This window comes from Henckelia pumila, chromosome 3, assembly GCF_033568475.1.
Source record: "Henckelia pumila isolate YLH828 chromosome 3, ASM3356847v2, whole genome shotgun sequence".
Classification (NCBI taxonomy): Eukaryota; Viridiplantae; Streptophyta; class Magnoliopsida; order Lamiales; family Gesneriaceae; genus Henckelia; species Henckelia pumila.
In genome coordinates, this window is record NC_133122.1 from 198,028,707 (window position 1) to 198,041,360 (window position 12,654).

A 12,654-nucleotide genomic window follows, 5' to 3' on the forward strand; every position below is an offset into this window, starting at 1 on the left:
GTTTGTCACTTTGCGATTTCGGTCCTTTATGTTTTTATATTTCAGTTTTAGTGTTGCATGTTTCGATTTTGACAATTTTAGTTCTTTGTATTCGAAAATGCTTACATGACACTATACACGTTAGCTCCACATCACTGAATTGGTGTCACGTCAGCGTCAGCGTCATATCAAAAAAAGAAATAAATTTTTTAAAAAAATAAAAATAACAAACTAAAATTAAAATATAAAAATATAGATAAGCAAAATCAACTGTAAAAATATAATTTTCTCATAAAATAACGATGCTTTTGCAGCATATTCCTCTCTGAGATGCGTGATTCACATTCAACTGCCACTACTTGAATTTCTCCCAGTTTGGCAGGCACACTATTCGATTGCAGATAATCAGAATCCAATCTTGAAAACATTGGCCATTCTTGAACCTCCGAGTGAATTCACCTCATTCGATCCCTCTCCTTTTTTTTGGAATCATCGGCGAGTCTCTGTTCACATCCCCAATCTCCATGGAAGCCAAGAGAGATGTTTATTCGGTGTGGGCGCTTCCGCCGGAGGAATTGAGGCCGCGACTGATGAAATTGATGGAGGGTCTCAGGTCGGAGTTCGGCGGGCCCCAGTTCGAGCCGCACGTGACAGTTGTTGGGGCCGTCAGCTCGACGGAGAGCGAGGCACGTGACCTTTTCACCAAGGCTTGTGAGAGACTCCAGGCATACGACGCCCGCGTGGAGAGGGTTGCCACCGGAACTTTCTTTTACCAGTGTGTGTTTCTTCTGCTTCATCCAACACCTCAGGTAATATCTTCAAATAATTTTTTTTTTTACGGGAATATCTTGAAATAATTGTTAATCCAATAAGCTGAAGATTGGAATCTTGTTTTTTGAATCAAAATCAAATCTTGAGTATAGACTATGTTTTGGTTCATTGAATTGAGAGCTGGAGCTTGTGGGAGGAGGGTGAGGGTCTGATCAAAACGATGTGGGGAGATGAATCTGTTGATTTGGAGATCAAAGATATCATATTGGTTATGCTATTCGTTTTGCAAATTGTCGGTTGTTTGGTACTTCGAATATTCTTACGTTTGTGAGTTTTTGCTTTTGAACGCTAAAACCATCAGATTCCTCTTTATCTTGTGATGATATACGATGCTAGAATGTGGCTGTCAGCAGATTCTTAAGAATGTTTTGCTGCCTGTAGTGTTGAAATGCACGATGCTTTGAAGTTTGATTGAAAGAGAGATGGGATTCAAGGGAAAACAATGAGTGTCTGTCTGATTTTATCTGATGAGTAAAGACAAAATCTTAAGAATGAAATTTAGTCGTTATCTCTCTTTCTGGATTTGTTGACGAGGTTTTATTTTGTGCATCCATGTCTTCTAGAGTGTACATGATACTGTAGTATTTTTATTGTTCTATTGTTGCTTTTGTGAAACTCCTCGGAATTAAGCAGGTGGTGGAGGCTAGTGCACATTGCTGTGGTTGTTTTGGTTACAAGAACTCGACGCGTAAGTCATGCCGCTACTTTTGATTCTCAAAAGTCTGTGTAATTTAAACCACTGATTCCTTCCCTCTCCTCTTCCCATACCTCTGCTCTATGAATGTGAATCTGATGAGAAGAATTTTAGTAGAATGACATTTTTGGCTTTTTCTCTGTATGCCTTCCATTCATCACCTTCATGATTCTTATAAATCTTACAAGCTAGAAAATATCGGAACAATGCTGTCAACTTCTTTTTAAACTTCCCAATATGCTCCCCACTATGTACATGATTGGATGATGGAAATTTAAACAAAGCATATAATTAAATAAAGTAACTAAGTCTTCAACTTCCATGGACTGAGTCTTCTGGGTAAACATATTGACACATATATTTGGCACGTTGACCCATATCAGAATCACTAACATATCGCCAGGTACTAAGATTAAGGTCATGAATTGCATAAACAAAAGAAGATGAAGGTAGAAAAAAAAATGGAGAAACAATATGATGAACTGTCGAACGAGAAACATTATGCATCATTGAACGAAAAGATGGGAGGAAGTGCATTGTTTTATGCTTACAACTCTATGACCCTATTTGATTCCAGAACAGGGCAGAACAAAAGTATTTTAATTCAGTTTTTTTTAAAAAAAATTGAAGCAGCAAATTTATTTATTTTTTTTAAAGAAAATGTGATGTACAAAACTTGTCTTTTTTTTTTTTTTTTAAAAAAAGAAACTTAATGTGATGTATGTTCTGTTTTGAGTGCTGATTGTGCTAGCTTCCAACTGACATATCATCATGTTTGCAGCTTATATGCCACACTTGAGCCTTCTCTATGGGGATATAACCGAAGAGGAAAAGAAAACAGCTCGTGAGAAAGCTTACGTTCTCGATGAAAACATTGGCAGTCTAAGCTTCAAGATAACACACTTAGCATTATATAAAACTGACACTGAGGATAAAAGTTGCAAATCATGGGAGAAGGTAGCTGAATGCGAGCTAAGGACTAGTTAAGTTTACCACAGTTGGCCTTTTTTTAAGATCCGAGCAAACTATGAAGAAGCCACCAACGAGTAATAATCCTCTGTCTTCTTTGTTACCGCAATTTACTATTAGTACATCCAATTTTACAGAAGTTTTTACCTCTTTTATATAGAGTTGGTAAATGACTAGATAGAGGTGTTGGATCCTCTGTCTTCTTTGTTACCGCAATTTACTATTAGTACATCCAATTTTACAGAAGTTTTTACCTCTTTTATATAGAGTTGGTAAATGACTAGATAGAGGTGTTGGATCCTGTACCAGGAACATAATTCTAAATATGTTGATAATCAATGCTAAAACCTCTCAGTGTTGAATCATTTCACCTCTTTGCGCCGTTTTTGGTGTGCATGCTTAATTTTATGTATTTTCGTTAACTATGGTTCCCCTAGTTGTAAGTGTATGACAAATATCCCTTAGTATCACAAAGCAGTTTGTCCTATTACTTACCCATGAATTGGATGAAATTTTCGACATATTTCCAAAGCCACTTGTGGATCTCGATTACAATTACAAAGCAGAAGATTCAAGTAAATAACATTTGAAACAACAAAAAATTTGATGGAGATCAAGGGATTGCATTGCATCATCTTATTCGAGTCCGTCAATCAAGTGTTATTTCATGGCGAGTTGTTGCAGATCCATTGGATAGGTATCATGTGGCGATGATGCATTGTACATTCTCGTAGCTGCGGCCATGTTTGAAATCTCCGTAGGATGATAATTATCCCAGAAGAAAAATTTTGTTCTGTCGGGACACGGAGTTGAATCACGAAAACATAGCCCACCTGTGCTCTCTGTCAAGCAACATGGGATGTTAAGAACTCTAAAACCTGTAAGAGCTGTAAGTGAAACTCATGTCAGAACTTTAAGATTATGAAAAAATGAACATAATGAATTCTTTCTATTAACATACCGAGGTCTATAATATCTGTATATGAAATGGCAGTGTAGTTGATGAAGACGAACTGTGCATCAGGCAGATTGGAGTTGAGCTGGTCTGTGAGAGATATCAGCCTTGTATTGAACAGCTCTGCGTCATTGTTGATCCATTCCACACAGAACTTTCCATCCGTAGGATAACGGTGTAATACTTGAGGAATGCAGCCTAGCGGCGCGGTTCCAAAAACGGCTATTTTCCTTGCACCATAGCTGTACAGTTTCTGGATCCAAGAAAATGTATTTACATTTCTCAAGGTATATATATACTCTGTCTAAAGGTTTATGCATTTTTAGGCTTTTTTCCCCAACATCATACTTATGTGACATTGATATGGCATCGACGCATTTAGTGTCACATCTCCACTCCCGCGAAAATGATTTAAAACAAAATGATTTCAAGTTCATAAATAAAATTCCTTCTGTCAAAAAATTTGACTTACTCACTTGGAATAGATCTCTAATCCTACCAGAGAAAATTATTTCAAATATTGGTGTGAAAGAAAATTCAGTTGCCAAAAAATTCAAACCATGTACTTACCTCAAGTTGTTGGGAGTATGTTTGAACCACAACTTCTGCAAACTGATCTGGCGTATATAATATTCTACCTGGGTAAAGTATCGGATCTAAGACGTAGTTGAGAAAGTCGTTGTTGCCGATGTTACTTACGTACATGCACTTGTTCAGAAGCTCCGTCGCCTGAGTCGCACTCCCGAGTATACGCTCAACTTGTGAGACTGTGTGCGCATGAAGCTCAATCTGCTTTTCCATGTCGTATCGCTGACCCTGCAAGAAATTTTGAACATGTATGCTACTGATAACTGCATTTTGCAATAAAATAATCAAATTTCATCCATGCATGAAGCAAACATTATGCCATGCATGAAAACTTGCAAGCTGTGGGCCGATGATGCATGCAATTAACAAACTGTGTAAATTGAGAGGAATTTCACTATCTTTTAGTCACCAGAATTAAGTTGGTGTAGTTCAGGATCCCTCCCCCTCCCGACGCGTAATTTACACCCGTGAGATAGTCCGCATCTGTCGCGGTTGCATAAGGTGGAGTATATTCTTCAAAACCCAAGTATTCAGCTGCACCAAGAGCCAAGAAACTGATCAAGTACTGTTCGAGTTTAATATTTTGATCATATAAATGAAGCTAGTCTGAAGTGTGCCCGAGTTAATCGACATGAAAACCAAACTCTAACAAGTTTACCAATAAAATCTGGAATGATCCGTCCATTACAGAATCTACCAGTGGGGTATCCCGGATAATCAATGCCATAAGGAGAAAAATCCACCCTTGCTAGTGTGGCAATATCATTGTTGTTGCCATTATCAAACAGTGAGTCTCCAAAGAAGAACAAGCAAGGAACTTGAGGTTCCCCCTCGATCAACAAGGGTGACTTGATAAAAACTATAAACAACAACAACAAAAACATTATTAGATCACTTTTCGTAATTCGACTCGAGCACGTACGTATATATAGCAAAGAAAACACTCACGGGCCATGTAATTCAATGAATTGAAGCTTCGTGCGTACGTACAAAAGACTATCATCATTCTCACGTTAATGAATAGTTGTGAAATAAATGTCGTAGAAAAAAATTATTGGTTAAAGCTAGAGAAGAGACCTTAATTAATTCCTAAATCCTAAATTTCAATAATTTTCTGCGTTCTAGCATATGTAGGATGATCCCAATTAAGGATTCCAGCCGAGGGATCCTGTTACAGCTTCGAAAATTTTGTAGCTATATTATTATTAATTAATAAAGGAGGGAAAAATTTAACCTAATATAAATATAATAATAATATATAATTGCACCAATAACACTAGTATATCGGCTGAATAAATAAATAATCACGGCACGCCCCATGACCTAAGTGGGCCCTAATTTGCTAGGCGTGGATAATAATATATAATCCAACCTATTATAATAAATACTAGTATCCCGCTGCATGCGTTGCGTGAGTACATTTTGTTTTTATTTTAAAAAAAAGACAATACATAATAAATTGTAAAATTAAAAAATAATAAAAATAAAATGTTTTTCTAAACAAATATTTTATAAAGTGAATGTCATATTTGTAAATAAAATAATATCAAAGGACACAAAGTGAGCTTTTAATGGCTAAAAAATAGGAAACCTTATCAAATGACTATTTTGTCCAATAATTTTGGTTTAATTAAAAATTAAGTTAGGAGATAATAGTAATTTCAAATCAAGCTTCACCAATTAATTTAAAATTTGTTAATTAAAGGTTCTCTACTTTAATAATATATTAAGATATGCATATACATTTATGTATTTATATATACACAAAAACTCATATGAGACGTTTTACGGGTTAATTTTATGAAACATATCTTCTATTGGATCATTCATGAAAAAATTACTTTTATGCCAAAAATATTATTTTTTTTCTATTATAAATATGAGTAAGGTTGATCCGTCTCGAGAATATATCCGTAAGATCATCTCACAAAAGACCTAATCTTATTTATATTAAACAAATGTTAATTATAATTTACTTTAATTTGTTGAATGATGATAGTTGGATCATAGATGGAACAAAGAAATATATTAATATAAAGTTAATGTTATTGTTGTAGGATAATGATATTAGGCTCCGTTTGGACAATGTTTAAAAAAACATTTTTATAGAAGTGTTTTTTAAAAAAAAATTATAATTTTTTTTAAAAATTGCTTTAAGAATAAATATGTGTTTGGACAATTATTTTATAAAAAAATTATAATTAAAAATATGTTTGAATAACTATTTTAGAAGAAAAATTTTAAAGTAAAAAAATAATTAAGAATGTATTTGGACAATTATTTTATAAAAAAAATCAATATGGATTTTTTTCTTGTTCGCGATTGATAAATTTTTAATTTTATTTTATTTTTTCTATATGGCCGTGATTAAATTTTCTTTTTCTTTTTTTCTTCTTTCATTTAGTGCACCATTAAATGTATAAAATTTAAAACATATAAATTTTTATTTAATGTTGAAAACAAAAAGACATATTTACAAGCACACTAAATGTATAAAATTTAAAACATACAATTTCCAAAATAAAATGTTGAAAACAAAAAAACATAATTTATTATAATAAAATTATGAATAACTTGATCCAACATCAAAACGATTTCTCTCGACTAGCTTCTATGGTTCTACTAATTCAGTGTCATTTCCACCCTCGAATTCTTCCCTCATATCACCCGAAATTTCCCCATGAATCATGATCATCAGAGTTTGCCAAAACTTCAAATCTCATGTGTCATCATCATCTTTACCTTTTCCCTTTGATCTCATCCTTTCATTTACTTTGGACCAACATCTCCTCCACATTTTCTTCATAATCAATGTTATCTGAGATCCCCGTCTCAACACAGGTCTCTTCACAGGGGTTCAACTCGGAAGAAACCATAGTGTCCGATTCGATATGAACAAAGTCCATCACAACATGTCAACATCCATCTTCTCATGTTCTTGTCCAATCCCTTTGATTATTATCCAGGATCTTCTTCAAAATCATGAGAATTCTCACAATTTTCAAATACGGACATCCAATTAAGCATAACGCCGCCAAAAACTTGTTGTGAAAAATGCTCGCAAGCGTACGAGTGTCAAGTTTTAATATAGTGATAAATCAAGTATCGTTCCCACAGAGAGTAAAATAAAAATATTCAGTTCTTGTAATTACAATAGTCCTAATTTTATCTAGAAAATCAATGAGTTTTTGATAGCACGCACACAACTTTCAGATAAAAATCAATCAGAGGAAAAATGGTCTAGAAGTTTAGATTTCACCTGGTTTCAACAACAATCAATCCTAATTAATTAATCTTCATGAATTTCAGTCAATCAATAGCCAATAACACTTAAGTTTATTATTTCCCTCTCCCGAGCAACAGATAATTTTTATCAACTACAATTCAATTCCAATATCCCTATTAAAAATCTAATTGCAGTGATCTATATAAAACAATGTTCTTTTCAAAAGCTTTGTTAAAATTATATACTCTCCCGAGTTGTATAAATAATTAACAATGTATTTTTTAATGGTCCTATTCAAAATCTCCTCTCCCGAGTGTCAGATTTCAAATAAATATTACAATTCAATTATTGATCAAGTAATTGAAAAGACAATCAATTCTAGAAAAACAATTAATCTAGAAAAAAACTCAATTCAATAAAATTAAAAATTCATGAAAGCATCTACACCAGGTTCCATCCGACCTCTAGACTCTAAAAATTTAGTTCATAATAAAATTCTGAAAACAAGAATTCATGTTCAAAAATCCAAACATCAAATCAGAAATAAATAAAAAAAAAAAAGAAAACAAATCCATCGATGCGATGTCTTGTCCGGACTCTTGATCTCCGTCTTTATTCTTCAAATTAAGCCCAGATTTCCTTCAGAAAATCACACGATCACGTTCCAAAATCTTCCAGAAATCTTTTCTCCAATCTTTTGTGTGTGTGGCGGCTCCTCCTCAATTGTCTGATTAGAAAATTCTTTTATATGTTGCACCAAAAAGCCCAAGCAAAAAGCCCATGTAAAAATACCTTCCTTGCCCGATAACATGATATGCAGCAACGGGGCGGGCGCTCGAATTACTAGGCGGGCGCGCATAAAGTTCTGATTTCACAGAATAAGCACGTTTGCTCTTCCTCTCCTCTTCTTTAGCGCTTAAAAAAGCGCTAACATTTAAGCCCAATAAAAAGCCCATTAGCTTTTCTCGTTTCTTTTCCTGTTCTTTTCTTTTCTTCTTTCTTTTTTTCTTTACTGCTTCAATTTTCTTTTCTCCATTTTATTCTTTTCTTTTCTTTTCTTTTCTCTTCTCTTCTCAAATTCTTATTTTTCTTCTCTTTTTCACAATACTTCACTAATTTCCTACAATCACAAAAACAACAAAACTCCGCATAAATTTGCTCAAAACCAATAATTAACAATTAAAATCATAATTAATTTAAGTGTATAAAATACACTTATCAAATACCCCCAAACTTAAACTTTTGCTAGTCCCGAGCAAACCCATCATAACAATAAATTCCAAAAAACTCAAATCACCAACAACCAACAAGAATAGTCAAGAAATATTATGGAGCAATAGCCTCAGCAATAATTTTAAAAATCAAATCCAATCTCATCCAACCTACTAACACTTAAAAATTTTAATCATAACTAGATAACCTCATAAACTTACAATCTCCACAACTCACGTTTCAAAACACCCTTATCCAAATTCAATTCACACATTCATAGATCATGAGGACTTTTTCAAGGTAGCAAAGGATCAAAATTAAGATGTTTCAAAGAATAATAGTGTAAACGTGTTTCGATCAAAAATTCATAATCATTAAAAGTATCAATCAACAGTCCATAGGTTAAATTCTCGCAACTCTTCTCCACTAGTATATTGGGCAACTGTGACTCGGTTAATAGGACTTAATCGGTTTGTAATGTAATGTCTGGCTCATGGCTACAAATGAAGGATTAAGAATTCAAAATAAGGAGTAATGTATGCTCAACTCTAATTTCCAATAATTTTCATTCACAATTCACATATCTTCTCTTCATCCCATAGATTTTTCATATTTTCTTTTTCACATATTTTTCAATAATTTTTTCATTTTTTTTCACTACTACCTTTTTTCTCCTTTTTAATTCCTCCACCACACCATTTCATATTCACAACTGTAAACTAGGAACATATAAAATTTTTGTATTCAAATTACTCCCTTAAAGGTAGGAAATAGTGTTTAGGCTATTCATAGGTAGTCAATGTAGGACCTTGAAACGATGACGAATGGGGGTTAATCACACGTTTACACGCATGCCATTCGATTTTCAATAATTCTCTAACAAGGTACTAGAGATAACATGCATTAATAGGGTAGCTTGAAAGGCTCAAACGATTTCAAAAAAATTGTCTAAATCATTCCTAATCACAGTTTTGCTTGTATTTCGCCTCGGAGAGTGTTTGAACTAGTTTTTGACAAATCTCAATCCACAATTAAATCATACAAATTTTAACCAGTGCAGAAAGAACAATCATCAGCAGTAAACGATGATTTTCAACAAATTTCAGATTTTTGTACCTCATGTACTCATTTACGTGTAAGCTCAAATGGGCAACTAAGGATAAATTTATTCAATAAAAATCAGGCCCAAAGTTTCAAACAACGCCTCAATCATCTCTATGTCTGTATGTTTCAAAATTTGGATTCAAGCATAAATCACAGAGTATATAGGAAAGTGTTCATCTAATTGGTTTCATTTTTTCAAAAATTAGAATTTGGTTAGATAAGTGAACAGTCATGGATATCAGTTATAGCACAAATTTTTTTTCATCATTGGTCATGCATCCAATTATTTCTCGACTTCTTTTAAACTCTTTTCAACATATCAACTAATCTCAAACAAAAATTTTAACTGTAAAGAACAATCCGAATCAAACCAATCAACTCGAAACATCACATAAACAACTAAACAACTTCCAAGAATTCAAATCATCATCAACCAAGCAACTAAAGCATTGACAAAATGATTTATCCCCCCAAACTTAGTATAATCATTGTCCTCAATGATTAAAAGCAATAAAACAAACAAGGGACGTTTACCTTTCGACACCGAGAATTTTTAGCAGCATAACCATCAAGTAAACCATCAGGGTTGAAGTTTGAGAAAAAGCAAGATGGAATTGATATGGTGGTTGGATATATGGATTCAGATTTTGCTGGGAACTTAGACACGATGAAGTCATTGAATGGATACGTGTTACTTTTTATTTCACACCGATCACTTGAAAATCTAACCTGCAGCTAGTGGTTGCCATTTCTACCACTGAATCAGAATTCATAGTTGTTACCGAGGACATAAAAGAAGGATTGTGGTTAAAACGGATGATAGTGGAGCTTGATGTAAAATAAGATCAAGTTGTAGTACACTGTGACACCAAAGTACGATACACTTGACAAAACACCAAGTCTATCATTGAAAAAGGATATGTGATCTTTGAGAAGATAACATGAAAAGAAAACCCTGCAGATGTTATGACAAAGTGTCTGCCGTATGATAAGTTCAAAAAGTGTTTGGACTTAGTTAATGCGGTGATTGAAAATTAGCCAAATAAGGCTAGATTGGAGAGCAGCAAAGAATCAAGGTCGAGATTGTTGATGTATGCTTCTGTCAGATCAACAGGAAAGAAAGAACGGATCAGATCAAAGAGTAGAGATCAGATGAGCTCAGATCAGATGAGTTCATGGTCAGATAGAATATTCAGATCAGATCAAAGTCTTTGGCCAGATGAGTTATTCAGATGAGTTCTGTTGGCAGATCGATTGTCCGAAGAGTTTGGATCTTGGTGCGAGAAAGCAGATCAAAGCAGATCGAACTATGTAAGTACAAATCAATTGCAATAAGAACCAGATGAATTATCGGGTTGGACCATGTTGACTTTAAGATTGGGACATGTAAGTTGTTGACCTAAAGCCCAAGAAGAAAGTCGGTGTATTTTTTTATATAAGCAGATGAAATCCAGCCGTATCAGAATAACGAACATAACAAATTTTCAATCTCCAGAAAAATATTTCGAGAGAAAAAAAAGAGAGAATTCAAAGAGAGAGAACTCGGGCGTAGATTGTGACGGAAAGATTCGAGGATTTAAAGTTTGAATTGAGTCTATATCTAGCGTTAGAGTTTTTTGGTCTGGTTCTATAATAAGCTCTGGTTTGACCTTGGATTTTCTCTTGTTCGTGATAAATAAAAGTGTTGTGTTGTTTTCCAGTAGACGTAGGCAAATTTCTTGCTGAATCACGTAAATACTTGTGTTGTTTAATTACTTTTGCGTGAGTTGATGTTTGATTTGTGTTCTGTGGTTTTATCTGGGATCGTGTTCTTGTGTTACTGTGTGTGTGTTTGTCTGTTAAAGTTCTTGGAATATCGAGTTGGTTCTGATTGATTCCTAACATCCTAGCTAGCTCTTCATAGTTATTGGTACATATATGTTTCTAATGAAGAGAACAAAGTAAAACCAAATCATCCTATCATAGTTATCTATCCATAGATTCAATGGAAAATCTAATTAAACAGACAATATACCAATTTTACATATCTAATTTAGAGGTTCAAAGCAAAACATGAAATCTAAATAAAATAAAGGGAAAATATTTTTTTTTGTCCATTAACTTGTCCATGTTTTGGTTTTGGTCGATTAACTTTTTCGATTTGGGTTTTGGTGCACTAAATTTTCCGATGTGGGTTTTGGTCCAACTGCATATGTGTCATCTTCTGATTGGTCCAAAATGATGACGTGGATCAATCAAAAGCTGACACACATGCAGTTGGACCAAAAATCGAAGAAAATTAAAAGTTAGCGTACCAAAACCCACATCAAAAAAGTTAATGGACCAAAACCAAAACATGAACAAGTTAATAGACCAAAAAAAGTATTTCCCCGAAAACCTAAGAAATATAATCTACCATAGGTTAGCAAGAAGTGAAAAATGAAAAACTCAAAAAACCACTTAAATATACAACTTCTTGTTGGAATTTCTAAACTCTAAAGACATGCAAATCCTGGAGAAAAGAAGATACATACACATACCAAAGAAAACTAATTGAATACTGCTCTAATGCTCCACACATAATGACACATCAAGAAACCAAACATTAAAAAATCCTCCAGTGGTGATTGACTCATAATATTTATATTTTTTGTATTATATTTCTCGGGTCTTTATCTTTTGCATATGTTAATTGGTGTGTTTTTGTCTTGTTTTGTAATTGGAGAAAGTTTGATGATCTTTGACAAAAATGTGGGCTAAAAAGTTGAATTCTATCATATTTGGAGTTGCCAAAAGGAAATTTTGGGAGAAGGACAAAAACAGAAGAGATTTTGAAGCAAGGCGTGGGCACGCCCTGTGACTATTTTGCTGTTGCCTTAGACTGTATGGAGGAGCTAAAAAATTTGGAAGTAAATACCATATTTTAGGAGTCCTAAATTATGGTATTTAATATATGGAAGACTTTTGGAGATTAGAAGTTTTTGGATAAAGAGATTATGTAGAGATTTTTTATTTTATAAAAACTCTAGTTTACCTTGTAGATAATCTTATCATATCCTAAACTTTTTAATTTTCTTTTAACCTTAGTTTTACACGTTAGTTTTAGAATTCATATTT

General features: G+C 33.6%; 2 protein-coding genes across 6 annotated transcripts; one reads left to right on the top strand and one right to left on the bottom strand.

The window, feature by feature from the left end:
* The first annotated feature begins 302 nt into the window (after nucleotides 1-302).
* LOC140890888 (cyclic phosphodiesterase-like) lies at nucleotides 303-3,603 on the top strand. Of its 5 annotated transcripts, none has more exons than XR_012152348.1 (5): nucleotides 303-788; nucleotides 1,444-1,498; nucleotides 2,286-2,550; nucleotides 3,158-3,362; nucleotides 3,468-3,603. XR_012152348.1 is itself a non-coding variant. In XM_073299036.1 (3 exons), the coding sequence occupies exons 1-3, from the start codon at nucleotides 504-506 to the stop codon at nucleotides 2,489-2,491; spliced, it is 546 nt and encodes a 181-aa protein (XP_073155137.1). In that variant the 5' UTR covers nucleotides 303-503; the 3' UTR covers nucleotides 2,492-2,775. The 5 variants fall into 5 exon arrangements, 1 of the variants encoding a protein (XP_073155137.1); XR_012152349.1 differs by having other exon boundaries at nucleotides 3,158-3,353; nucleotides 3,468-3,556; XR_012152350.1 differs by having other exon boundaries at nucleotides 3,473-3,546.
* Nucleotides 3,134-6,892, bottom strand: LOC140890332 (GDSL esterase/lipase At1g29670-like). Its single transcript, XM_073298091.1, has 6 exons — nucleotides 6,790-6,892; nucleotides 4,675-4,875; nucleotides 4,426-4,550; nucleotides 3,999-4,244; nucleotides 3,435-3,681; nucleotides 3,134-3,360 (listed from the first exon to the last, which is right to left on the bottom strand). Exons 1-6 carry the CDS (start codon nucleotides 6,890-6,892, stop codon nucleotides 3,134-3,136), a joined length of 1,149 nt encoding a protein of 382 aa, XP_073154192.1.
* Nucleotides 6,893-12,654: the final 5,762 nt, after the last annotated feature.

Coding starts and splice junctions, on each gene's coding strand:
- LOC140890888 (XM_073299036.1), top strand. CDS start 504: ATGGAAGCCAAGAGAGATGTTTATTCGGTGTGGGCGCTTCCGCCGGAG. Junction 789..1,443: donor TGCTTCATCCAACACCTCAG/GTAATATCTTCA, acceptor GGAATTAAGCAG/GTGGTGGAGGCTAGTGCACA. Junction 1,499..2,285: donor TGGTTACAAGAACTCGACGC/GTAAGTCATGCC, acceptor TCATGTTTGCAG/CTTATATGCCACACTTGAGC.
- LOC140890332 (XM_073298091.1), bottom strand. CDS start 6,892: ATGGTTTCTTCCGAGTTGAACCCCTGTGAAGAGACCTGTGTTGAGACG. Junction 4,245..4,425: donor ACTACACCAACTTAATTCTG/GTGACTAAAAGA, acceptor AATTTCTTGCAG/GGTCAGCGATACGACATGGA. Junction 3,682..3,998: donor CATACTCCCAACAACTTGAG/GTAAGTACATGG, acceptor TCTTGGATCCAG/AAACTGTACAGCTATGGTGC.